General features: G+C 43.3%; 1 protein-coding gene across 1 annotated transcript; it reads right to left on the reverse strand.

Annotated features, from left to right (window-relative positions):
- Nucleotides 1-6,470: 6,470 nt before the first annotated feature.
- Nucleotides 6,471-26,920, reverse strand: ube2ql1 (ubiquitin-conjugating enzyme E2Q family-like 1). Its single transcript, XM_049602150.1, has 3 exons — nt 26,644-26,920; nt 25,149-26,057; nt 6,471-9,991 (listed from the first exon to the last, which is right to left on the reverse strand). The coding sequence occupies exons 2-3, from the start codon at nt 25,851-25,853 to the stop codon at nt 9,860-9,862; spliced, it is 837 nt and encodes a 278-aa protein (XP_049458107.1). The 5' UTR covers nt 25,854-26,057; nt 26,644-26,920; the 3' UTR covers nt 6,471-9,859.
- Nucleotides 26,921-27,748: the final 828 nt, after the last annotated feature.

A 27,748-nucleotide genomic window follows, 5' to 3' on the forward strand; every position in this document is an offset into this window, starting at 1 on the left:
ACTTTTTGTCAATATGGAGACGCTACACATTGTTAGCATTTTACTGAAACCATGAGCACCAGAGAAGACTGTGCTTCAGTCAGGTTAACCGGCATGACGTAAAAACAAGTGGTGACTCCCTTCTTCTGAAGCTGTCGTAAAGTCAGAATATGTGTCAATTCTTCAATTATTCGGTAAGATATTTACATTCCTTTAGTCCACAGATCAAAAGAATTAAGGGGTTTTTCATAAAAATTAATCCAAGAAGTGAGTATTATTTTTACAGGAAAAAGTTGTGTGTGTCGGTGTGTCAGGTGCCATGAAACAAGTGTCATGACATTGCATGTAATTGATGTGTTATTCGAAGCTTAATTTTTATATTAGTAACATACTGGTTCAAATAAACAATATGATCATATTTTCCATCTTTGCTGCACAACAGTTTTGTTTAAAAGGAATTAAGGGCCTGTCCCAAATACAGGCCTGTTGAGTTCAGTGATTTAAAGCAGCTGTGCGGAACTTATTACCGTTTATAAAACTGTCCCTAGTTCATATCACCCCCCCTTGAAGATCCGCATATTTATTTGAACCCAACAGCAACAAAAAAGCCTTTCTCTATATGGCTATTTAGCGTAGCCTTGGTCGGGTCGGACACACAGCGGAAGTCAGCAAACCAGAATACGGCACCCGAGGCGGAAGTTAGTCTGCACGCCCGCAGCGGCCCGCAGCCATTAAACCACAGAAGAAGAAGGAACTGTGTTTACGAGTAGGATTGAAGAAACAGGCTAAATGACATGTAGTAGGGAGTAGTCTCTTGTACAGTAGGTGGTGGTATGCACCTGGAAGTTGTTTGCGATCCGCCAATAAACTGAGAGAAGAAGAAGGAGCCGTGTTTACAGAGAGTGTTCTTCGCGTAAGCGGTACGCAACGGGCATTGCTGAACACATAACAGTTTTACCAGATGTATCTATAAGGACTTGGTTGTACTTTTGATGTCATGGCGGATAAAGAAGGAGCACCATCTAAAAGAAAAAGAACAGAAGAACAGAAGAAGGCTAAACGGGACAGTGATAGGGCTCGAGCCCAAACGAGTGTAAACCTCGGTCAGGCATTCACCAAGTGGAGAGAGCTGAGAGATTTGAAAGGTTTTAAAACTGATCCCGAGTTGGCCCTTTTCATAATCGACAGGTATGTAATTTTGTTTTTATTTAGAGAATATACCGCAACTTGTTAGATGTTGTTTCACTTCAATATATGACGACATGGAAGTTATAAGCAAGCTAAATGTAGCTGATGTGAACCACTTTTGTCTCGTAACGTTACAACAAACGCCACAAAATGATCTGTGACTGTGACCATGAACACAAATATACAGCAGGCAGTTGTCCTCAGTTTATAAGAAATTCAGAGCTACACCAGAACATTTATGAGTTTCCTCTCGCTCTCCAAAACAAATGCATGCGGTAATTGCCGGTTGCAGTCGAGATTTTAGGAATGAAGCCGAAGGCTGCAGTCACAATTTTACGACACCAGGCTGTGGGTGTCATACCGCTTCGACCAAACGGGGTGCTATAATCAACGAAAACGGAAAGTTCCGCACAGCTGCTTTAAGCAGATAATAGCCCAGACTACTGATTAAAAGTTTAACGTTAAACTGTTCTACAGATGTAAACGTGGCTGGACTGAGTTCAAGAGGTTTCACCCTCCACTACATCCATAACTCTGAATCAAACAGTTCTCCAGGTGCGACACCACCCACAGAAAAGCAGCTCATCACTGTGTCTTCATCCCCATTAAAACCTCATTCTTCCTCAGCTTGTCCCGTGACAGCAGCTGCCATATGTTCACATCTCTCACACTGTCATGGCGCTCTCTCATCACGCTGCGTGTTGCTTAAACAAATCACATACACAGCTTCCTCCAGGAGGGGGTTGTTGGACGGGGGGGCTGTTAACTTGAATATGTACACAGTGCTGGTCGCCTTCCTCTGAGCTCGCTGTCTCATCTCACTCTACCTCCTGTTTCTCTTTCTGTCTCTTTGCCGGGGTTCTTTCTGTGTGCCAAGGCAACCTTCAGGGGATTGTGTCTTGTTATCTCACAACTGAATAATGAATGTTTTTGTTTGTTGCTTCCACTCGAGCAGGAGCGCAAACACATACGCGCAGATTTTCTGTATGCTCACTGTGTTGGCTAATCAGGAAAATTAAGCTGCTTTTCTTGCCTCAGTGTCCTCGGAGTATTCGGCACGGTGTCATCAATACCTCGCTTGCTCTGTCTGATCTGCTCGGTCTCTCGCCCGCCCTAATGAGCTGCGGGGAAATATCAACTAGACAAAAACAAGAGTGCTCAGGGATCAATTAATTGGGATATGTCAGCAATGATGATAGCGATGTGTGTGTGTGTGTGTGTGTGTGTGTGTGTGTGTGTGTGTATAAGGATGGGTGTTTGTTCACTTAGTTTTTGCAAATTTGCATAGTTCAGCAGATTTGACTTGTTTAACACCTGCTGACAGACAAGTTTTGGCATCAGAGCGTGTCTCCTTGTCAGCTTCCATGACCTTACTTTACCTCCTGTAAGACAAAGTTGTTACTCTTCACTTTGTGTGAAGGAACAACCTGTAATGTGTTGATGAGTGAGTTTTAGAGGTGCTGGTAGTCAGATTATGTTTCCTCAGGACAGAGCCAGCTGAGCTGTTTCCAGTCTTTATTTTTTGGGGCGGCAGTAGCTCAGCCCATAGGGACTTGGGTTGGGAACCAGAGGGTCGCGCATTCGAGTCCCTGTCCGGACCAAAATATGGAGCGTGGACTGGTGGCTGGAGAGGTGCCAGTTCACCTCCTGGGCACTGCCGAGGTGCCCTTGAGCAAGGCACCGAACCCCCCAACCACTTGGGGCGCCTGACCAAAGGGCAGCCCCCTCACTCTGACATCTCTCCACTTTGTGCATGTATAGGTCCTGTTTGTGCATGTGTGTGTCTTTTAGACCTGTGTGTAATTGACAAGCAAGAGTGAAAACATTGAATTTCCCCTCAGAGGGATTAATAAAGTAAATAAACTTAAACTTATGCTGGAGCCTTATATTTACCAAACAAACATTAGCTTTCACAGCAGACATTTTGACTCTAGCAAGAAATGCACAGGTGTAATTAATCACATCAACGAATTGTCTGAGTGAGCAAGCATGCCCAGTGTTATGGTCCTGGATCTGAAACACCTAAGAGGACTTTGAAGACGCTTTTAAAAGACTTAAGTAAGATGTGAGAGTGTTGTCATCCTGCTACCTCTGTGAGTTCCCAGCACAGACACACAGATTCAGCACTCCGTCTATATGCTATACTTTTATTAACTACTGCCCAGCACACAACAAAACACAATCAGTCCCAAGCATGTGCCCACGTCTCCCAGTCCACTCAGAGGCCGTTTACACGTTGCCAGCTATTTTCATAAACGGACATTTCACCGTCTCCGTTTTCAAAAAGATCTTCATTTACACTTACCCGTGTATATATACACAAGAGCATGCCAAACCTGTAGGTGGCAGTGTAACGAGAAGCTCAAGCCTTCCATGTATCCACTGTCACCATAGCAACAGGTTGCACTTTTGACACAGGCGCAAGTTCCGGCGCATATGTGACGTCGGCTGCCTATAACTCCGTCTATCTCTGTTTATCTCAGTTTACATGCAAACGCGCAACCGGAGTTTTCCAAAATCTCCACTCTGGCCGGAGTTTTTTAGAAAGGCTCGTTTTCAGAGGAGAAATCTCCGTTTGCGTGTAAACGAAGGGCACAAACGAAGGAAGATGTCTCAGTTTATCAAAATCACCGTGTACGTGTAAACAGCCTCTCAGTCACAGACTATAAGATCTTGCATAGACTGGAGATCCTGCAGGGTCACCATTTGCAAGATTACAACCAGATTCCTTTAGAGATTCTGGTGGAAAATATTACACCAAACTCCCTTTAAGAAACGTGACATTTTAACAATTCCTTACATTTTTTATTTTTATTTTATTTCATTTTATATACTTTATTAATCCCCCTGAGGGGAAATTCAATTTTTTCACTCAGTCCGAAAGACACACACATGCACAAACAGGACCTATACATGCACAAAGTGGAGAGATGTCAGAGTGAGGGGGCTGCCACAAGAACACATAACTCTGGAAACACAAGATAAAAGGCGTCACATGTCAACAGTGTTCTTACCAATTCGGCATCAATATAATCTATAAAGATAAACTGTATTTGTGTACAAAATGTAAAGTTTGTCTCCTCAGCCCACTTCCAGCCTCCGGTTTGTTAGCTGTGCTATTTTAGATGAAGGAGATCATGAGAATGAGAGGAGAACTGTTTTAAAAATTAAGATTTTTCACTGTGGTGGCTCCAACCAGAACTTATTTTAGCTCCACTAGTTTCACCTCCTTTTCCATGGTACAGGAGAACTGAGACGTGTTCACTTTCTTGCGCCTTGTTCCCTCAATGTTTTTACTGATTACTAGGGGTGGGAATCACCAGAGGCTCCATGAAACGATATTATTGTGATTTTAAATGTGTGTACTGGGATAAAATATATTACAATATGTTACGATTTATTACCTGTTTACAACTGTAAATTATGTTCACGGGGGAAACTGTGTCAACATCTGTTTTACCTAATAGGATAAAGTTTCAAGCCTGCTGATCTCACTGCAGTCATTTTTTTTTTTTTTTTTTACAGCAAATTGTCTCTAGTGGACTGAAGAAGCAACTGATTATATTATTCTAGCAGGCTACCTAAAGTTTAATTTCTATTTGTAATATCAATAATTTATGTAATCAAAAAATCAGTACTTGGCACTGTGTGAGGATACGATACTGCCATCAATTTTTTCCTCCACCTCTACTGTCTACCCAGTTTGCTGCTTCCTGTTTGTTGCTGGAGAGAGCGCAGCTATCAAATCAAACTCTCATTTGCATGAGCCAGGACTATAAACCTTTGATAATGTTAAACATGTTTGATTTTGTCGGAACGTCAAGACCAGAAAAAGACTGACTGAGTTTTCTGATCACATTACACCAAACGATTGATATCAGGGGGGCGCAGCAACTGAGGTCATGGTTTTAGATAGATAGATAGATAGATACTTTATTCATCCCGAAGGAAATTAAGGCATCCGGTAGCTTATTCGACAGCAACACGACACATCCTCACATAGGTGACCATCTCACTGTGTGACTGCTGTTACCACCTTCGTCATCAGTAGGGACATTGCAGGTGTTACTAATCATGTTAACGATGGCTCCACTATATTCAAGTGTTCCAGCAGTCATTGAACCAGGGCCCTGAAACTAAACAGTTAAATTCATTCTGCTGTTTGCTCCTGTGTTACTGTGGTGACATGTCAAGATGTCTCCAGTGAGAAAAGCCTGTTCCGAAAAAGACATCATTTGTATCTGGGCGGAGATCAGTTCAGGAACTTTAAATGAAAATCATCATTAATCTGTCACTTTCATCAGATATGATGAAACACAGGAACAAATTGATTTTCACTGGAAGAAAATCAGGTCGTCTTAAACGCCCTGCACTCCCACACAGTTTGATCAGATGTCCACTCAGGTTGGAGGTGGGCGGAGCAACCCTGGAGTTACACAGTATTGATCATGATGACACATCATCTGTTGCTGTCCAGCGTGACAGGAACAGACATGTTGTAAAGACCCTCTGGTTTACGCCCGGCCATTTTCATCCCCAGGTCTTCAGATACACTTTGTCACACCTCTTGGCGTGTGAGTTGCAGGTCAGTTCACACTGCTGCAACTTTTCTCTGCAACGTTCTAAAATGGTTTCGTCTTGTTGTGAATCTTTGGTCTGAGAATGACTTTAAAGTGAACACAATAGGAGTGTTATAATCCTGTACGCCACAGCTGCACATGGTCAGAGCCTAGCTGGTATTTACAGCAGGTCAGGGTTTTAAAGTTAAAAGATAAACTGGAGGTCTGGAACAAGTCTGCTCGTCTTTTTCGCTCATGTGTTCCCAAATCCCACCATTTAGGGTGGTGAAAGACAGTGTAGACATGATGAAGTGTGTGGTCTTTACAGCGCACATAATTTAACCTTCATAAAACTGCTTGCTGTTCAGTAGGAGTCCAGCCTTCATCTCTCTGCATGACCCCTGCACACACTCTGTTTAACACTTACAGGCACCTGTGTCAGATTCGGGAGAGCACTCCACACTCAGAGAGGGAACACTGTGTTTCCATAAAGCCGGAGGCCGACTGATAAAAGTCCCAGAGTGGAGGACGGGTGATTACAGTCTGTCCTTACCGAGGATGTTAGAGCCAGTGTCTTATTGACTGCAGTAAGTGAAAGTAGGACAGTGCAGGGGCCACGCCGAGGACACAGCAGCCTGAAGTAGGTCATTAAAACACATTTAAGTGCAGCAGCAGCACCAGAAGCTCCCAGGTGTGACGTGAGCTCATAATGCAGGTGTGAAACAAAACCACAGTCCAATCAGCAGAGTTTGAATAAGCTGTAACTTTTATTGCACATTCCTGTTTGGTCTTGCAACGACCTTTCACCTTTTGAACTTTTAAGACCTCGGTCTCGACCAAACACTCAAGTCAGGAGTGGGATAAGTCGCCCAGAGTAACTGATCACAGGTCAGATGTGCACATTCCCTTTACGAGTGAGATTTGAAGCATAGGGAGGTCATACTGATCCTTGATCTGCGACTGGGGAACACTTCAGTCCAGATCTTTGTGTTGACTGCATTACCCATAAGCCAATTCACTGTCTTAGAGCGGGACCAATGGGGAAGGGACAGTAGTGACATCATGGAGGGGACTAGGAAGTGTTCAAGGGAGCGCAGGAATTTTCTCAATTCCACTTTGATGCACTCCCAATGAAGAAAACTCCCTTTTATAATCTTGAGGCTTTGCAACCTTCTGTCCATCTTTACTCCCTGAAATCCCCCCAAATAAACACACCTTCCCCCGTCACACAAATACATAGGCTATCATTCTTAGTTTGTTTGTTTTTTTCTTCTCATTTTCTTGTGACAATACCTGCAACATGCTTCAAATCTTCATTTTGGCAAACCACAAATAAATTAAAACACAAACATTCATATAACACAATGTGACATTTTCTTTTTAGGACGCTTCGAAAGAAAAAGAAATATACGTACAATACAGAACCCCGAAAGAAAGAGAGAAAAGTAAAAGACCAAGAAAAGAGAAGCATTTGCATTGTTGTTTTTCCCATGTTTTTTCTTGCTTTTCTTGAAAAAAGATATACAGTAGCTAGCTACCAATCACATATCACATGCAGATATAATACAACATAATCAGTTCACCCAGTTAGTGTCTGCAAACTACCAATCTAAACTATATCACAAAATTATTCTCTTGAAACCAGCAAACACTCAGCGTTTGAGATATTTTGTCTTAGTAATAATTCAGTTTACAGTTTTCTCCGCTGACGAGCCGAGAAATCACTAAACCATCCACCCTGAAATGATGAGCCAAATTCAAAGACGTTTTCGTACATGATCACATACCAGATGGTGTGTTGTTTTACTTTTTTACTCTTTTGCCTTTTTTTATGATGGGAGTGTACATATTTGCTCACACGTGCACTCACACACAGACGGGCATTTGTTATCGGAGTCCAAACGCGGCATGCTGGCAGCGGCTCGGCTTCAGCTCAGCGGTTTAAACATCCTGCTCCAGGATCACGGGTGGGGCCTGTAGAGAGCTGACTGGCATCGAGATGCTCCTACGCCCCTGTCTCTCCTCACCTAACCCCCCTGTTTGCCCTTCCCTCCTCCCCCCGAAACACAGACCAGGAGCGGAAAGTGACAAAATGTCAGCGCCGAGCGGGAGGTTTGACGTCCTCCATCCTTCTGCTCTCAGCTGCTCTTCTCTAACGACGCTCCGCTGAAATGTCAGACCAATTAGCAGCTTTCCCTCTGACATTCAGCTGGCAGATAGCAAAACAAACACACAAGGAGCCCGCTGGATTGGACGGACAGATAGTCTGTGGCTAGCAGGCGTCTGATTGATTGACACTGACGCTGCTGCGGCTGCAGACTTAATATTAGATATTCATAAAGTCCTTTTAAAGGTTGGAACTCAGGAAGTGTGTGTCTCTTAAGTAATCGCAGCGGGCAGAGCAAATAATATGTCTTCGGCCATTTTGCAAGCCACCTGACATTTCCAGAAAGCAGTCGGTAGTGATCAAAGCCTCCCTCCTCTCCCTCTATTCTTCTTCTCCTCTCCCTACTGCCTCCTCTCTCAGCAGACATCAATCAGGAGAGCTCTGAGGCGTATTTAAAGCACCGCTCCATCTAGGGCGGCGCTCGAGCCCCTTTCTGTCTTCATTTCTGGGTGTTACCGCAGGCGTCAAGGCTGCAGGTGTACGCACAAGTGTGTGGGCGAGCTTACATGTGTGTGTGTGTGCGTCTGGAGCTTAGCTAAACGTCCGAAGCGTATATTCTACTGACCTTTAGTTTTTCACATGGATCGGAGAGAGACAGACGAGATATTCAGTCACAACCACACGTGTGTTTACAGTACTAATAATCAGGAGCTGACAGAGAGAGTGGAACAAGACGGCGACGAGTAATTCAGCGGAAAAACAAAACAAAACAAAACAGCACTCCCTTTAGGCTTTAGTGTCATTCACAGTAAATCATATTCTTCTCTGTTTAAAGGGTTGTCTCCCTTGTTCACACGCACACACATACACGCAGACACATACACACACACACACACACACACTGAGGCCTGGCCTTCAGCTGTACCATCTGGCATCTAAATCATGGGAATTACAGTCTTCTTCCTCTCCTACACACACACACACACACACTCTCTCACACACACACACGATAACATGAGAGTAGAGAGAGAAAAAGAGGTGACTGACTGTCATTCTATGTTTCATACATAGTCTCTGCATCAACATGTGACGTTGTATTCCTCCATTAGAACTCAATATCCATCTACGCAACAGTGAGCTCTAAATTTAGCCACAAGAGACGGAGAGAAGGACAGAGAAACAAAGTGAACGAGCGAGCTAAAGAAAGAGATCGAGTAAAGAGACAGAGAGAGCACAGCTCCATGTAAATTACAATCTTCATGTTGCATTGAACTGTGAGCAACGGCACAGTCGAAAGAAAGAGGAAATGAAGGAGTGAATGAGTGAGTATAAACGCCAGTGCGCTGCCCGTCTATTAAACATTAACAGCTTCATTTATATGTAAATGACCCGACAGCTACAGAGAGAGACGGTGGGAGTGACGCCAGTTCAGTGCCGTAGAGAAGAAGGAGAAGGAGGGACGGAGAGGGAGGGGAGGATGGGATGGCGAGGACAGCAGAGGAGAGGGGGATGAGTCTCCTTCATTCAGTAGTCTTTCACACGGGTGGAAAAGTCCACACTGTCCGATTGATCCTGTACGTGCATGGGTGTGTGTTAAGACAAAAAAAAAAATCCACCGACAGTAACACACAAACGCACATACACACACTCCCAGCTGATGTCCGATGGAGTGACAACAAACACACATACACCTCCCTCTCAGGTCTTTCCAAAATGGGGGAAAGAATCTCCCTGGGCGAGAGGGAGGGGAACCAAAGTCACTTCTTGGTGGGGGAGAGACGATGATGGCGGCGTGTCTGCTCTCCGAGAGTTTTGGTGGAGGTGAGGACAAAAAAAAAAAAAAAAAAAAAAATCCAAAATATAATAACACAGACACACAAAACAAAAAAGAAAAAAAACTCTGAGTGAAACAGCAAAAGGTGAAGATGGGAGATTGTTGAGTTAGCGTGGTGTGTCGTTTTGCGTGTCGGGGCTAGCTGGGGTTTGTCCGGCTAGCGTGGGGGTCGGAGGGCCGGCGGCCCGGCGCTCAGCCGTCGGACACGGGCGGGGACACCCAGCCGTACTTCTCGTGGGTCTTCACCAGGGACTTGAAGGTGGCCTCGGCTTCCTTACGGCTGAAAGCTTTCTTGGACTTCCCTGCTTTCCTACATATACGCCCCTGTGAGACACAGACAGAGAGGGAACAAGGTCAGGACTCTGTGGAGAGATACAAAACACAGAAACAGTCTCACTGGAGGAATCAAGTCATTCTTTACTTTCACGCACTTCTGCCACCTTGCTGTTCTGTATAAAAGGTACGATTGCAGAATCGGGGGACTTTTAAGCTGGCATCGGAGGTAGTAATGGTGCCAAAACGACCTCTGTGTAAAAAGGGACAGCTGACAGGACAGAGGTGACGATTTGACGACATATTATGTGTCCGACCCACAACTGAGAGATTTAAAAAGCAGCTGATAGCAGTTAGCAGCTAACTCAAAGAAGAATTGCAGTGGACGAAAGTGTCCGCAATTTGGGACAACAATGAGATTGGGAGGTTCTTACCCTCCGAGCAGAGGACAAGACTAACTGCCATAAAACAGGGATGCTAAATGACATGTTAAGACATTATTAATGTTTATAAAGCTCTGCCGACGCATGTGTTATATGTCACACTAGAGGCTGACGCTGTTGTTACACATCATGCTCGTTATGCCTCTGTTGATTCTGCGATGCCGGCATACTGTCTAAAATCACTCACTGGAATGGGATGATGCTGCCATCGTTTAGTTCTGTGTAAAAATGCAAAGCAGGCATAAAGACGGGACTACTTAGCAGCTCTGTAGTGCAATCTAAGAGAGTAAAAAGGGCTTAGGGTTCTTAGTGGTTCTGCAGACATTCATACCAAACTAATCACCAGAAAAATGTTGGCATTGTACATTTCTGCAAACCACCGATATGTTACATTGGTACGTAACTGTGCAGCAGATATATTGAAACTTTATGTTCAAACAATGCTGTGGTTAATATGAGGTTAGCTTTAGACACAAAAAACACTTGGTGATAGTTTTTTTGGCTTAAAACACCTGGTCTTGAAGTGTGGGTTTGCAGAAATGTACAATGCCAACATTTTCACCAAGACAGAGGTGTCATGTCTGTCATGAAGTCTCTGGGGATTTGGGTGTTTCAAAGAGTTGAAGAGAAGTTTACATTCCACAAATGTGGGTTTTCAAAGCGGGAGGTCTACATTTTAAAAAGCTTATTCACTTTCTGGCCGAGAGTTAACCTTCACACTGTCCGAGGTTTGCCCACATACTCCAGAGGGTGTCATTTTTGTCATGTCTCAGAGGCGCTGAAGTTTATAAATCAATTTGTTCCCAATGACATCATATCTTTGTTTCCTGTTTCTGTTTTAATTAGTGATTTTTAACAGTACTAATTCATTGGGGTTTTAGGAGAGCCCCAAATGCACCCAGTCCCACAGTTTAATAACAGAGCTTTTATTGAGTTCATGTTTGCCATGAGTCCTGATTTTAACCATCACACACTCATCAGTCAGGTCAGGTCAGACACATTTGTAACAGAGACAGATTTCTTCAGGTGCTCTGTAAATACTGTTCTTCACCATAAGATGATGTTCAAAGTCGTAATAAAATGTTTTACGGCTATTAAATGTAATTGATCAAGTCAAGGAAAATTCTTGTTTGTGAACCGTTGCTCCTCCTGTCACATGTGACAGTTTGTCCTGAACATAACATGAGCCACATCATGTGCTGTAACAGCCTGTAGTGTGAGGTATTTATCGTTCTATGTAAACAACATTCATTTTACAGTATGTACAACTTGAACAATCTGAATTAGATTTAATAAACCTTAACTCTGACAGCGGACCATACTCAGAACAAGGTCTCTATCTACTTTTGTTTGAAAGACAAAGAATGCCTTTGGATTTATTTCAGTTATTTTATATCAAGGAAAAAAATCAACACAAGTCAAATTTACATTAAATTACTACAAACTAAATGAAACTAGAATCAAAGAATGGTGATTACTAATGTGAATGTTCTTGGGATAAAAGCTTCAATATGTAGTTTATAAAAGAACATATTTTTGTTTCACACAATATGTGAATTAACTGCAAGTTTCCTATAATCAGATGACATTATAAATAAATACACATAATAAATAATGTTCGAAGAGGACAGATTTATTGATGGTTGTTTCTTACAGTAGTTTATTCTTGGGGTTCCCAGGTGCCCCAGTATCTCGTCCTCATGTGTTAAATATGTTGGTCGAATGAGGGTTTTAAATGAAAATTTATAACATGTTTATCCACTTTAGCTTTTGTATGGATTAAAAAACGGGATATAAAGTAAAAGGTGCTAGTAGCCTGTTCTGCTAGATTTTCCCAATCTGTGCAAACCTAGCTGACTACCAACATCGTTAGATACTGATGTTTGATTGAATTTAGTTTGTGACACTGGGAGACCAAAATTATATAACAACGTCTAATGCCAATGTAAATTTGACATCTGGTTTTGTTGTTTTTGAGTTGTGTTGCTAAGTAACCAAAATCCAACGTCTGCAAAATATTATAATGTTAACATCCACACAACGTGAAATTCTAATGTTATTAGACATTTAAAATGTCGTCAACCTGATTTTCATATCAACTTAAAGAGTGCAACGTCTTTCTGAGCTGACCTTTGACCTTCTGGGTATAAAATGTAGTCAGTCATCACTCATATCATCATTTTATCCTGTTCGACATTTGTGGGAAAGTTTGTCATAATCAGTGTATGAATTCTTTAGTTATGGCCTGTGCTCGCTTTAGCCTCATACAACTTAAAGTACTGCACAGAGCCCATCTCTCCAAATCCAGGCTTTCCGAGTTCTATACGGAGGTGGAGGATAAATGCAGCTCCTTGCGACTTGAGCCATATGTTTTATATGTGTCCGGCACTCCAAACTTACTGGGGCAGTTTTTTTACCACTTTGTCTTCAGTCCTTGACTTTGTTTTGCAACCATGTCCACTTATAGCAATTTTTGGAACCCCCTCTGTTAAGGTTGCGCTTAACCCTAAACAAAAACAAATCATTGCATTCACTTCCCTATGTGAATGTTCGTATTTTTATGTATAATACTGTTTATTACTGTTTTTTACTTGCTCTATAATATGTTAGTATATATATTATATTTTGGTTGGGTTATAAAAAAGAAAAAAGATATTTGTATTGTACTCTACTATGAGCAATGCTGTAGGATATTTTTTTTTGAATAAACAAATCTTTAAAAAAAAAAAAAAGACTGACATTAAATAAAAGTGTAACAAAGAAAAAAAAAGACATGTTTTGTGACGTTACAGCGACCTTTGACCTTCAACCATGAAATTCTTACCAGTTCATTGTTGAGTCCAAGTGGACGTTTGTGCCAAATTTTAGGAAGTTCCCTCAAGTTCTTCTTAAGATATTGCATTTACTAGCATAAGACGGAGGCAAGGTCACAGTGACCTTTGACCACCAAAATCTAATCAATTAATCATTGGTCGAATTGGATGTTTGTGCCCAATTTGCAGAAACATGTTCACAAGAATGGGATGGATGGATGGATGGACTGACATCCTATTGAAGTATGGTGCCAGCTAGCTTGGAAGCTAAGCTAACTGCTTGCTAACCGTAGCCATATCAATCCTGTCATGTATGTTAGAGGAAGTGATTTACAAAAGTATTAACAAAAAAGTCCAAGTAGATAAAGACAATATAACTAAACAGGTCAATAAATATGTTGAAATATTAAACATTCAAATGTTGTTTTTGTGTGTCTGATCAAAGACGTTGGTAGAGAGGTGTTGTGCTGCAGAAAGTTGGACTCATGACCTCAGTATTTCAAACCTCTTGGCTGCAGCCCTGCATAAAGTTACACTGTCTGCCAAAGCTGCTATTTCCACACAATATATTTGTCTGTCAGTCAGTCAGACGGAAAACCCCCAAATCATAAATGAATTTTCACAAAACTGGACAGACAAGCAGGACCTGAGCCAGAGAACAATTGATTAGATGTTGGCGATGATGTCAGTGTAGGACCTCCGCCATTAGGTGATTCATGAGCTTTTTTTCGGCATAACTATGAAATTAATGGAGACAGAGGCGTCCTGCTGTCCTGTTGTTGTTGTGTTTACCAGCCTACAAAAATATAAAGCTACTATGTGCAGACTCTTTATGACTGCAGCTTCTGTTTAGACATACAATTATTGATCAATCTTATGATCATTATCTTGGAAAGTCTATTAAATAAAAAAGGAAAATGGCCGTAACAGTTATCTAAAGGTCACAGTGACGTCTTCAAATATCTAATTTAGTCTGATTAACAGTTTAAAACCAAAGATAATCAGTTTATGATCATATAGAACAGAGTAAAGCTTCAAGACACTAAAGACGCTGCATTTTTAAAATCTGACACATCAGTAGGAGGAAAGAAATGTCTTGTTGCATGTTGATTGATTTTGCTTTCTGGGTCACAAGAAGAATATCATTCTGGGAAATTACACAAAAAACAGCTTATGTCAAAATATTATTTGTCAGATCTGGATATGTGTTGTCAGATCAAAAGAAAGATGGCTCCCCTGCTCACCACTGTCAGTCGTCTTGTCAAGCTCATTTTAGAAAAAATGCTTTCAAGTCTCTCCAGACAAACTATAGAACGACAGAGACACAGCCCACGCGTGCACATGGATGAACTCGCCGGTGAACGCTGCTGGGGACATGTTGACAGGCCAAGTGGTCCGACTGCAGGTTGACCAACATTAGATCAACGTTTAAAGGCAGGGGAAGGGCTTTTAAGACGTCAGGTTTGATCACAAGTGAAAAAATACACCCTCCACTACACCGGGCGACGGGGGGCTAAGTGAGGACGAGCACCAACAACTGCACCGAATGATGAAAGGGTTGTAAATATGACAGAAGATAAATATATGAGCATGTAACCCTCTTGTGCTCGGTGTGAAAAGCATCTCACTCAGAGCGCCGTGACATCACGCAGAAGACATTTTCACCCAGGCACCACCTCGCTGAAGCCCTCCCTCCTTCACACACCGGAGCTAATAATAAGTGTGGGATGTCACAGGGGAGAAAAAGAAAAAACTGGAGAAAAGAGGTGTGGGCGTGACAATAAAACTGCTTATTCTGTCGTTGGCAGCGGTGCTAAGTCTCCCCTAAAGAAGAATGCGTGGGAGGAGGAATAAAAAAAGCAACAACTTTGATAGATATGCAGCCATGACAACACCGCCATAACAACGCTGTGGTACATACGAATGTCACTACTGTTTGAGTGAATCATTTTGTTTATAACTGGAGCCTCTGCCTTGCAGTTAGGTGCTTCTGCTAACGTTTACGTCCATGTCTGTGAAAAGATGGACGCTTCACACACATCTTAACCCGGCAGCACAGAGATCTGAACAATCAGCACAGTTTCAAGATGGACACACAAGATTAGAGTCCTCAAATGTCTCCCCTTCTGTTCACAGTTAAGCTGACCTTTGACCTTTTGGATATAAAATGTCATCACTCATGTCATCATTTTATCCTGTTCGACATTTGTGTCAAAGTTTGTCACAATCAGTGTATGGATTTTTGAGTTACGGCCAAAAACATGTTTTGTGACGTCACAGTGACCTTTGACCTTCAACCATGAAATTCTAATCAGTACATCGTTGAGTCCAAGTGGACGTTTGTGCCAAATTTGAGGAAACTCCATTGAGGCCTTTTTAAGATATTGCATTCATGAGCATGAGACGATGCAAGGTCACAGTGACCTTTGACCACCAAAATCTAATCAAGGAATCATTGCGTTGAATTGGACGTTTGTGCCCAGTTCAAAGAAACATGTTCGCAAGTATGGCATGGATGGACAACCCGAAAACATAGTGCTTCCTGCCGCAGTTTTTAGAGACATAATGGAAGGTTGCGTCTGCACAGTAAATCTCTATCTGCTGGTCACACTGCAGCTGTACTGAGGTCTCTGTTGTAGTCGACTCACCGGACACCAGCCTGCTGCTGTGTAATACGTCAGGTACCTTACTGTATTTGTTTGTACATGTTCTGTAACACTGCACCACTTCCCTCTACCCAGAGCGTTTCTTGGCAGGGAGAAAATGGCACTGAGGCCACTCCACTCCACTGAAACCAATACTAATGAAATTCTTTTAGCTCCTCTGCATGCTGCAGTGCAGACAAATACCCTCACGTTGTTCGACATCCATGGTCTGCACCTTGATGCTGCAGCTACATGCTCCTGTACACATTTTTAGGAGGAAAATGCTGCGTAAATGGAGCCTTTATCTTTACAAGGTTGGGCATTGGTATCTACGGACACAATATTTGATACACAGGGCAACGATGATCAGCTTTCTCTCTCATATCAGTTTGTACTGTAAATATAACACTTTAGCCAGTTAGCTTAGCTTAGCATAACAACTGGAACAGGTGGAAACACTTAGCCTGGCTCTGTCCAAAGCAACACTCTCTCATACCTAAATGACACAATGGATGTGTAGGAACATACATGTACGTGTTTAACTACATGTTTTTATGCCTCTTGAGATTTAAGGAGGAGCATATTTCAATAGACCACATATTCCAATTCAAATGTTGCCTCCTCTACTCCATGATACTGTAACAATGCACAAAACCGCTAAGCAAGACAACTCGATAGGTAACACACATCAACAGAACACCAGTCTATTGGCATGTGCATGTTAGAGCATGTGTGTATCCTTCTGGCTTACTGGTTGCCGCTACTTTTTACTGTTCTCACACGTCAGTTACCACTGACATCAGGATTGTGTCGTCGTGGAAGCGTAGCGTCCACCCTCTAGTTCCAATGCCTTCTCATCCCAACTCATCAAATACCGCCTCTTTGTCTGTGGACTTTCACGTCCACATATGATGCACTAGGTGTCCTCCAGCGCCTGTGGTTGACGTTCCGAGACAACGTAAATTTACGCTTGTTACATGCATTATGTCTTTTTAAAATACACTTCCATTTTTGAATGTACAGTTTCTGCTCGTTAGATGGATACAACCTTTTCAAAATAAACTTACAACGTCGGTAAAACGCCTCGTAGTTACGTTAATTTCCTTGTGCAACAAAAGCACGTGGTTAGCTTAGAATACAACATCATGGTTTAGCTCAACATGCACACAGGAAGTGAGCAACGAGCTCCCGGGTGAAAGTTTGGGGTTTGTTGGCAATGCACAGCTGTAGGCTGGTGCGTTTCATGACACTGCCACAGGTGCCCCCGCACATTGGCATCTTACATGGACGTCCACTGACATAAGGCCCGTTTCCACTGAAGATGTTCCTGGTACTATTTGGGGGCCAGGAACTTTACAGAAACGCCCTCTCGCTCGGCCCTCTCAACCACCGTGTCTCCACTGAGAGGGCGGAGTAGGAGCAAGGTTCCTGTAAAGTTACTGGGCTCTGGATGTGATGTAATCATTGCATGACCATTTTGACCGGGGCGACGCGGCAAAGAAACAAAGAAGAACAACAACAAATATTTGTCGTATGATTTGTCTTCCATTTCTTATATCCAACTCAGCACCAAGTAAACCCCAAGCCCCAGCCAGGAGTTTTTCGGGGCCGTTCTGAGTACGTACCCAAGGCAGGGACTTGTTTAGCCCCTGTAAAAGTTACGAAACTCTGTCCTTCGGGGGTGGTTCCTGCGGTGGAGACACGCACCAACAGCCCCGGCCCTGTAAAATTACCCCGAAGTCCCTGCGGTGGAAACGGACCTATAGCACCGGTATTTGATGACGTATTACACCGTCACAAAAGGTGCCTTTGTGCATCTGTATCTAACGTCCAGATCACTGATAAAGTGGTGGTATTTGACGAGTTTGGAACGAAAACGGGTTGCAAGTTCCCTCAGTTTACCAATGTTAACTCTGTCAGCACTGTTGCCATTTTTTTAGCGCTGTTTATGGTGTTAGCACCATTATGCTGAGACCTGTGTCCAGAGTACTCATGCACTGAATTTCACATAGAGCTCCTTTAAGGATGTAGAATTGTGGGACTTGTATTTGCCTTTTTCTGTTTGTTTCTCGCTGGTTAACAGTGTTACAGTACTTTCATATCTATGCCTCAGCAAAGCTTCTGTGTGAGTCTGTACATGGGCCCTGTGTACTATATGTACACATTATACCTCTTTGCCACCCTTTGCCTTTCTACATGGGTTTTTTAAACTCGGGTACACCTGCTAAAAATATACGATGGACTCCTTTCCCATTGCCAGCAGAGTGCAGCAGTTTAGACGGCTCTGCTGCAGATAAGGATGCCTCTCTGTGTTTTTACTGGTGCATCACGTCCAATGTCACAGACAGGCCAGAGAACAGGTAAGTGAACAATTGAAGCAGCACAGAGGGCCAGTGAAAATGTTACGATGGTTACTTTTATTTAACTTATTCAGTCTGTCTTTCTAACTCTACGCAGACTCATTCTGGAGCGATGTCTGAGTGCTGCTTGGGCGGGAACAGACTGTGTTCTGTGGCAGCGCGTCATTGTATCTTGCCAGTTAAGAGGCTAAACTTAGTGTGTTCACATGGGTGTTGTGTTTCCATTAATGCTCATCAGAGCTGATAGCTGATAAACATCCGTGACTGCTGCAGAGTCTTTGATGGTAACCTTCCCACAAACGCCAGATGTTAGCAGGTGTTATTGGGTTTTTATGAGGTGAGAGAGGAGCTTTAGCAGTGTTGTGCTTTGCATGTGAATTGAATGTTTAGTTCTTGTGGCCACTGGTGTTGTTTGAGTTGTAATAAAGGAAAAAGCATAACAAAAATGGGGTATTTTGCAGCATGCATTAGAGCTCACAGTGTTTTTCACAACCTTTGTCTCGACACCAGGAAAGAAGAGCAACAAACACAAGACTCAGATGAGGACGAGAGAGATTAAACAAGACAACAATTCATCTCATATCAGTGACATTAGCCCAGGGAGAACACCAGTGCTAAATTGTTTAAAGCTGTCAGCTCCTTTAACAAGCAGTGGATTTTGGGACCACAGTTTCAAACCGCACGCTCTGCCCTGCAATGAGACGCATCAAACACTCCGGAGTTAATTCTCTGCTCCCGCGACAGCTGATGGATGATCAGCGTGTCCTATTGCGTACTTGCTCGGCTATTTTGGGTCAAAAGTGATGCAGGGGATAAAGGGAGATGAGGTGATAACGCTGAATGATCTGGAGATTAGGGTTACAGTTTCCATTCCTGTAGCAACACTGGCCTCATTTCACCACGGGGCTTAGCGACACTCGCACTCTCAATTTGTCTCTCTCAGACAGACACATTTTGAAGAGCTTGTCCCATTGTCACGACTTGTATTTTAATCAATATTGAAATCAACCCCTGCTATAAATGTCCACCATGACGGGTTATTAAATGTGACGCATGAAACACTTCAAATAAAGCCAGACAAGTGAAACTGAAGACAGTGACTCGACTGTGGAAGTTGTTTTGTGCTGGAAACAAGAAAACTTTCCCTCTGTTGTAAGAGTTTGTCTCTTGTTTAGAGAAACTCAAAGCATGACGCAACCAGTGACTCATTCAGAGAGATATTAAAGGCAGCCTTCCTCGGGGACTTGCTTTGATCTGCGCAGCCTTTAAAACACAAAACAAACCGAGTGTCACCTAAGCAGCGCCGCCTGAAACCTGCTCTGCCTCTATGTGACGCCGCAGGCCTGTAATACAGATTACCCAGGCTGACAAACACAGATAATGCGTCAGGCTGGCGACCGTCACAGCACCGGTGGAACACCGGGATGTGCTGTTGTTCTCTTTTCACATCACCAGCAACCTCATAAAAACGCATATCTTCACATGCTGCCATATGGCTGCTGTCACCACCTCAAAATGGCGGCGGCTGCCTTGGATATCGTTGTGGCAATTGGCCATTAAAGAGGTGTGATTACCATGGTGATAGATGACAGGGAGGAATGTAGCCTCATCTTGTTGTCATTAAACGAATCACTGTGGGCGTCGGGTACATGTTTCTACACACAATAGCAGTTGACATTGGTTTGGTCCCTGTGAGGGAATCATGGAGCTGTGTGTGCGAGTGTGTGTGTGCAGACAAATTAGGCTGTTTGCATGAGGCTACACTGGAAACAGTAGCTGTGTGTGACAGTAAGAAAGGAGGAAAGAGGAAGTGAGTGTGTCAGTGAAAGAGTGAGAACATGCATGTGTATCGATGCACGACGAGCATGACAGGGTGAAACTGAACATTAATTAGCGCAGTCATCAAGAGTGTCTCAGTGCGATGCGTCCAAAGATGGGCCAAGAGAGTTAAAATATCAGATCGTGAGAAAAAGAATGGGCAAACAAAAGAGTGTGTGTGTGTGTGTGTGTGTGTGTGTGTAAGTGTGTGTGTTGCGGTTCAGCTGAGTGAGCGCCCCGGGCTTATACAGTGCCATGTCAGTGTTTATCTATTTCAGCTAAGCGCTCGCTCGTTGAGAGGTACACACTCGTGTAAAGTGGCTGCTGGGTAATCGTGTGAATGGAGATCAGTCAATGGGCAGAGGAGGGAAGGCCCCAGTGCATGTTGGGAAGCAGCTCTGGGGGCAAGGGGGGGTGGGATTGCATAACGCAGACATGTGCTTAACGGGGTCGGGATAAACAAACAGGGATCAATGTCATCATCATCCTCATCAGATCATTAAGGAGAGCCCTGTGGGACTGGCGGCGGGGTCATCACAGGGTAATGCCACGCTTTTTTTTTTAAAGTTAGTGTCAGTTTAGGTTCCTCCGTCGGCACACAGCCAATCATGCTTATAAAGATGAACTCAGTAGAACAATAATCTGTCACAGATAACAGGAAACTTAGAGGGGAAATCCACATTCCCCACGATACGCTCTGTGTAAGTTAAACAGTACGTCCTCTGAAGGAACGGTCCAAAATTGTGACAAAAATATTTGGAGAAATACACATTTAACCCACGAGTTGTGGGTTTGCAGAGAAGTGGGCACGTCAGAGCACTGTGGGTTAAATGGCGTGTTTCATAAGCACTGGGAAACTGAAATTTACAAGGTCCCTGTTGGAAATTTTAACTGAAATACCCACTGAAGTCAGATTTTCTACCCTGAAAGTCAGGGGAATATCTCACCAACTCTGACCTCAAAATCCAACATGGCTGCTCTGCACATCAACAACAGTGAAAGCTGTAGTGAGACACTGTTTATTAGCACTTCAGCACACAGCACTGTCCAACTTCTACCTGTGGTCACGTTTCTACGGTGGCTGAAGTGCAAAATATAGCGTAAAGCGCTGTTGTCAACTGGTATTGCTGACAATGTGTTGGTTTTCCAACTTGTTTACTGGAATCTGGTCAACTCAGGTGTGACATCATTCCCAGCTCCGACTTCCAAGGTAAAGAAACCGAATCACAATGTTTTCTTTCACAATAACTTCCAGGTAAAAACTCCCTGTGTCACTTAAATGAAATCAAATGGCACTGAGCAAACGCTTGAATAGTACGTTTTAGCAGCCTGAAAAAGACCCACAAAAATACTCAGTATCAGTTAAAGTGTGCGTTTTATTTAGAATATTTTCGCCACTCTTCCTTACTGTCAGAAAGCCTTTTCCAAATGGGAACTGGTCTACCAGTATGCCAGCAGATTTGGTTTATCAAAGATGCCAGCAAAGCAAGGAACTACATAAAATAAGCACAGCAGAAAAGTCAGATAAGGTCGCACCGTTCTGTTGAACTATAAATATTTAAATGTTATATTTAAACAACAGAAATCAGCAAGTTCGACAGTTTTACACGTCTCCACAGTTGTAATCAGCTGCCAGTTATCTACCTGGAAGTGACTGTTGTTTTTAGCGCAACTCAGTCTAAGGAACGCAGCGTACTGTAAAACATTATCCAGGTGCATTATGGGAAATGTAGGTTCTAGTGCGAGTGAGTCTTAACCCACAGTGGAGACTAAACATCTGAATATCTCGGCCTCTGCTGCTTTCATTTTGACCATTTTTGTTTTAATCTGTCTCTTGTGAATCTCCAAACATAATGAAAGTGATACTAAGCCTCTGGAATTCCCCTTTAATTTGGTTTGGTCAGGTTTGATCCTTATTTAATAATGTAAATGTACAGAACTGCAACTGATGACTATTTTCATTACCATGAATCTGTCAATGATAGTTTTAATAATCAACAGACTGCTCAGCATAAAATGAAATAAATTAAGGTAAAAATGTCCAACTCAAGTTTCTGAAGTCCAAAACAACTTCATGACAATATATATATCTATATATATATAGATATATATATTTTAGTCTCAATTATTAAGAAAAGCAGCTGGTTATTACATTTGAGAGGGAGGAACCAGCAAATGTGCACTTTTGCTTAATGAGGGTGTCTTCAGGTGTTGACTTGACTTTAAAATCCTTTTCAAAATAATTTTGAACCAAATTTAAGACTGCTTTTTGGACAAATCATCTTTTTCCTATGCAGGTGCGTGTAAAGGTAAGTAATGTGGTCCTGTGCAGAGGCAGGTTTTCTGTGTGATTATGGTTTATTACTAGTTTATTATTTATATTAGAGTCAGTTCGGATAAATATTTTGCCAACAGATAAGTGCAGGTGTAAAGTAAAGAGACAGTGTTAGGGTCAGTGGGAGGTTTAAAGATGTGTAACACCAGGAATTTGGACTTTCGCACAGAAGAGCTTGACTTAGTTTGAAGAAAAGAAGTTAAAAGATGGATACATGACATTAGATAAACAGTTTGTGGCAGACTATTTATGATGTTTAAGGACTAATATTTATACATTTGAATTTAAGACATTTTAAGACTTTTTGAGAGCCTGCAGACACTCTGTTAATAAATGACTCGTAAGGAATAATTAATTATCAAAACTATTGTCAGTTAATTTCAAGCTACATTTAACACGTCTGTATTTTCAAATGAATGATGAACAGCTAACATTTAACAGAGCTATATTTAACTCAGCGAAGGGCTGACGACTGGAGCGTCAGCGTGAGCACCAGTGATTGACAGTTTACAGTAATGAATAGCGAAGAAATGTTTGCAAAGAAATCTAATCAGCTGTGCAAATGGAGAACAGGTTAAAGCCAGGAGTATAAACCTAAATGATACTGCTGTACAGACAACAATACAGCAGTACAGATCGATTACCAAATCTGCTCACACCACAGATGCACCTACTGCACATGATGCAGAGTTTGTCTCCACTCGACAACTGTTTCCACCTCCTGCACAGCGCTGTGAGGCTTAACTCACTGTTACACAAGACAGATGACTCTGTGCCAGTGACTGTCCTAAAACTGGAAGTTAAGTATCTGACGACCAGACTGGTATCACCTCACCTCAGCCTGTGTGTGACTCTGTGTGTGTGTGTTCCCTCACATCTGCTGGTGAAGACATGTGCAGCTCTGTTGACTTTCACCTCATCACTCCGTCACTGTGTGTATCCTCTCGCACTAAGAATAGGTAGGAAGCTTCTAAACAAGCCGCATCACTATTGTCACAGCAAACTGGTGCCCAAGGACTGATAATTATACATCCTGTGTGCGAAGGGTTATATATAGTTGTGTGTTTGTCATGATGCGTTAGAGACGGGTACATCTCCCGGAAAAAATGAGGACATAAGCATGCAAGCGCCTGTGTGGGCACATATCCACAGAGGAGGCAAACAAAGAGATAAAGATGGGTGCACACACACACACAGGAATAATTAATCAATATTGTTTCCATTAGCAAACTGGAGAGGGAAGACACTGCACCATAATTAGGGAGCACTGCGGAGCTGCTAGCTCATCTCCTCAAGCAGCAAATCAAGATAAACCCACACACACACACACACACACACACACACACACACACACACACACATTTCTCCCTGTGTCTTTGCTGTGGGTACATTTTTTGCATGACCTCTCTTGGCAACAGATGCTTAATGACCACAGAGGACTCAGGAATAATGTTCAGTTATATCATCAAAGACAAAAAAAGCACCAAGTGTTGGGGGCAGGGCGGGAGAACCCAGTGACAGTTTACGTAAGGTCTCCTGCCACAGCGCTGTCATGCTGCTGACGTCAGACTGAGAGTCGGTGAGGAGGGAGATGCAGAGTGTACGGGTGGAATGAAAAGAGCCGGACACAAGAGTGAGCATTTGAAAACACTATTAGAAATTCTGATCTGGGTGGAAAATAGAAAATCTATTCTGAGTTGAAATGATTATAGCCTGCAGTGCATTTGGAGATGCAGCCATTTCCATGCTGCTGCTGCTGCTGCTGCTGCAGTGCACTGAGGATGTGAAAAACAGATTTGACAGGATTACATAATCCAGTCAGTCTAAGTCAGCGAGGACTGCTGGTAGGTAGGCTACCTGCTGTCTCCATTATTCATCTGCCTTTCTATCCATCACCACACATGTTGAGTAACTGTGTCATTCCTCCTTTGGAACAATCTAGTGGGAGTGCAGATATATTGTGAGACTCCATCAGAGCCCGTGCAGGGACTGTTCCATTGCATGGCAGCAGGTCTTTGTTGTCAAAGGATGCTGATTTATGGGAGCAATAAAAGGAGAGCAAACCGGGACTGCAGAGAGGAGCTGGCATCAAGGAGATACTGAGCTTTGCACTGCATGAAATGGCTGCCGTAAAGTCACATAAAGATTAATAATATTCACAATCATGGGTTTGCTCTCAGCAGACAGGAGGGGGGTGAGTACAGGCCTGAGATATGGCTACAGCAGCTATGGCTCACACAGAGCTTGGTGAAGGCTATAAATAGACTCAACATAAAGGAATACATCAATTTTACTGAATAATTTGGCACTGTTGTGATATTTGTTTTTACACCATAAAGAGTAAAACTGCCTCCTATTGGGGAATATTTCCTAAACACTTGTTTCATGAATTTTCCTAAAAACAGGAAGGAGAGAAGGAAGGAAGAGATCACTCCACTAGTGTCCAAAACTGACGCTTATATAAAGGACATGGTAATTGCTACTTGATTATCATTGGAAATAGATGAAATTAACAAAAGCATATTTTCATAATTTTTTTCTGGAATATATCAAATTAAATCCTGGCTCAAACACCCACATTACACTAAAAGCCTCGCCATGGCTGACATGTGTTTTACATGCGTAAAAGCAGTTTTACGCGTTAATTACGCATGACGCATGGATGCCTAATGGGATTGCTCACATCCAGTGCGTGTCATGGCTGAAACTAAATGTACTAGAGATGATTAACATGCCGTATGGTTGATGATATTCCATGCACGGACCCTCACCCACCAGCCCTTCCTCCCCTCACCTGTCCTTTTACGAGGCTGGCCGCAAACTGCCTCATGACCGCCTCCACCGTGTAGGCGCTGGACCATCCGCGGGGGGTCAACAGCTCCATGCATATGGCCCCGCCGTCCAGCACGTAGCCGTTCTCCAACCGTGGCGTCAGGACCCGCATAAACGGCGGCGAGAAGGGGAAATTATCGGGAAAGGTGACGTTGAGCAGAATGAACTCGGTGCTGGTCTCCTTCATGTCCTGCCACAGCGCCGAGTCCTTGTCCACCTGGTGCAGCTTGACGTTCCAGTCATACAGGTTGTCCTCCACCAGCTCCACCGTGATGAAGTTGTCCCCTAACCTCCTGATCTCCTGTAGCTCCTTCATCAGCCTCCGCGTCCGGACCTGGGTGCAGTGTTGCCGGTGAGGCGCCAGCGGTGGTATGGAGGAGGCACTGGTCGCTTTACTCCCGCCTCCTCCCGTCTGCTGCTTCTCCTTTGCATCCTTGCCCTGCTTATCCTTGCCGGACGGCTTGTCCTTGCCGAGCTGGTCCAGCTTCCTCGCCTTAATCTCCGGGGTGCTCAGGATGTTGGTTTCGTTGGCGGTCTGACAGTGTTTGTTGGCGTTGTTTTTCTGGTTCCCTTTGGTCCCCTTTAGTGAGCCCTGATGGTGCTTTGGGTCTTCGGTGTCTCGGTCGTGCAGGCGGATCAGACCGATCTTCCGCAGTAGAGTGGCCATAATTTTCACAGATCTATATTTCTCCGCCGATCCCCCCGCACAGGGGCAAGAATCACCCTCTACAGCCGGTCCCCGCTCACACAGAGGACCTGCACCGATGCCGATTATTAACCTTGTACCGCAATCCCCCCTCCGCTCACTGCAGCCTCAGGATCAACACAACCGGGGAGCCTGTGCAGTCTTCTCCTCAGTGCATCGTCTCGACTGGAGACAAAAAACATCACATTAATGCCAGTTCAGATTAATATTCATCTTCACACAACACTAAACAGTTTATTTAAAACACATCGATGGAATCCAGTCATTTCTCTGACCGACATGATGACTGTGACTGCAGTGGTCCAATGATAGGACGATGCGTTACGCAGAGCTGATGATGTTATAATACATTTTAACACAAGGCTGCGTTACGTGTTCTCACAGCGGAGACACAGGTTACAGGAATATAGAACAAAAAATATAGAAGGAGCCATGATGGATGATGACTGAAGGATAAACACCACAATGCATCACAGGGTTATGATAACAAATTATCTCTAATGATACAAGACACACTGACTCATACAGAGAAGGCTATGGGAGAATAAAACATGTAATAAATACAGGATAAACTGAAGGATTATATCATTATAGAGGATTAAATTACCACACAGTCACGATCAGATCAATATGTATCTCAAACACACTCTAACCCACACTGAGTCCTGATCATAAACCCATCATACATGTTCCTCTCCCGCCCACACAGCCCGGTGTTACAGCAGCACACCGACAGCAGCCCGGTGCCTACCGTAGACGGCTGAAATCCACCGTATGTCCGTTTATATATCCCGTTGTGAAGACCGGACACCGATCCCTCTGTGTGTGAAAGAAGAAATGGCTCCACCATCCAGGAGAGCCTCCGTCGGTAGGAGCTGCAGTGAGGAGGAGGAGGAGGAGGAGGTGGAGGAGGAGGAGGAGAGCCTTTGATGTGTGTGCAGCTGCGGCAGCTCCAGCTTTAATGCAGCCGAGGACGAGCCAGCCCCCGGTAATCCTCCTCAGCCAGGCTGTTGTCACCGGTGGAGCTGCAACGGAGACGCCCTTTCAAAATAAAAGCCCTGGAGTTAGGTTATGTTAAAAGCAAACCAAGCACCACAGCGGGGACATTCATGTGGAAATATGCTGTGTGAAATCAGGGACTGTTCTTTATTTATCAGTGGAGGGGGGTTGGGGTTTTTTGGATCCTCCCTGCTGACGCTGCAAATATTTTTCCTCAAGCCTCCCTGAGGGACCAGCAGAAAATGAATCACCACCGTAAATTAGTGATTAGATTTTTAAAACTTCCCATTTCATGTTCAAAAGTTATAAGTTAAAAGTTGAAGACAAAATCCTTCATGTTTTCATTGTTGTGCATGCTGGTTTGTTTGTGTAAACGGTTTGTTTTGGGCCAAATTCTAAATGAGATGTAGATTACAGGAATCAAGATTAAGTTTATCGTGGGAAATTTGTCCTGGGCTCTTCGCCCATGCTGCAGCTAAAAAAGGTACACTTTACAACATAGTACAGAATATAGTGTTTCACATTTATGAGTTTTTTCTGATTGAGGTGTTCATCGTACAGGATGTGTCCAAGGACTGTCAGAAATGTGAAAATCCAACAATAATTTCTGTTTTTACAGTTTCTGGCTGTGTTTAATTTTGACATTTTTATGGCTTCATGGCCTTTATTATACAGAACAGCTATAGTGGGAAAGAGGGGAGAGAGGGAATGACATTAGAATCAAGCCTTTGTCCACTGCGGCAAGGACGTAGCCTTTGTACATGGGACACCTGCTCTACCAGGTGAGCTACCAGACGTCCCAATTTTATTTATTTTTAAGCCGCAATAAAAAACCCAAGTCCCTCCCCAGTGCATAA

This window comes from Epinephelus fuscoguttatus, linkage group LG17, assembly GCF_011397635.1.
Source record: "Epinephelus fuscoguttatus linkage group LG17, E.fuscoguttatus.final_Chr_v1".
Taxonomy (NCBI): Eukaryota; Metazoa; Chordata; class Actinopteri; order Perciformes; family Serranidae; genus Epinephelus; species Epinephelus fuscoguttatus.

Coding starts and splice junctions, on each gene's coding strand:
- ube2ql1 (XM_049602150.1), bottom strand. CDS start 25,853: ATGGCCACTCTACTGCGGAAGATCGGTCTGATCCGCCTGCACGACCGA. Junction 9,992..25,148: donor CCAGCCTCGTAAAAGGACAG/GTGAGGGGAGGA, acceptor TGTGTCTCACAG/GGGCGTATATGTAGGAAAGC.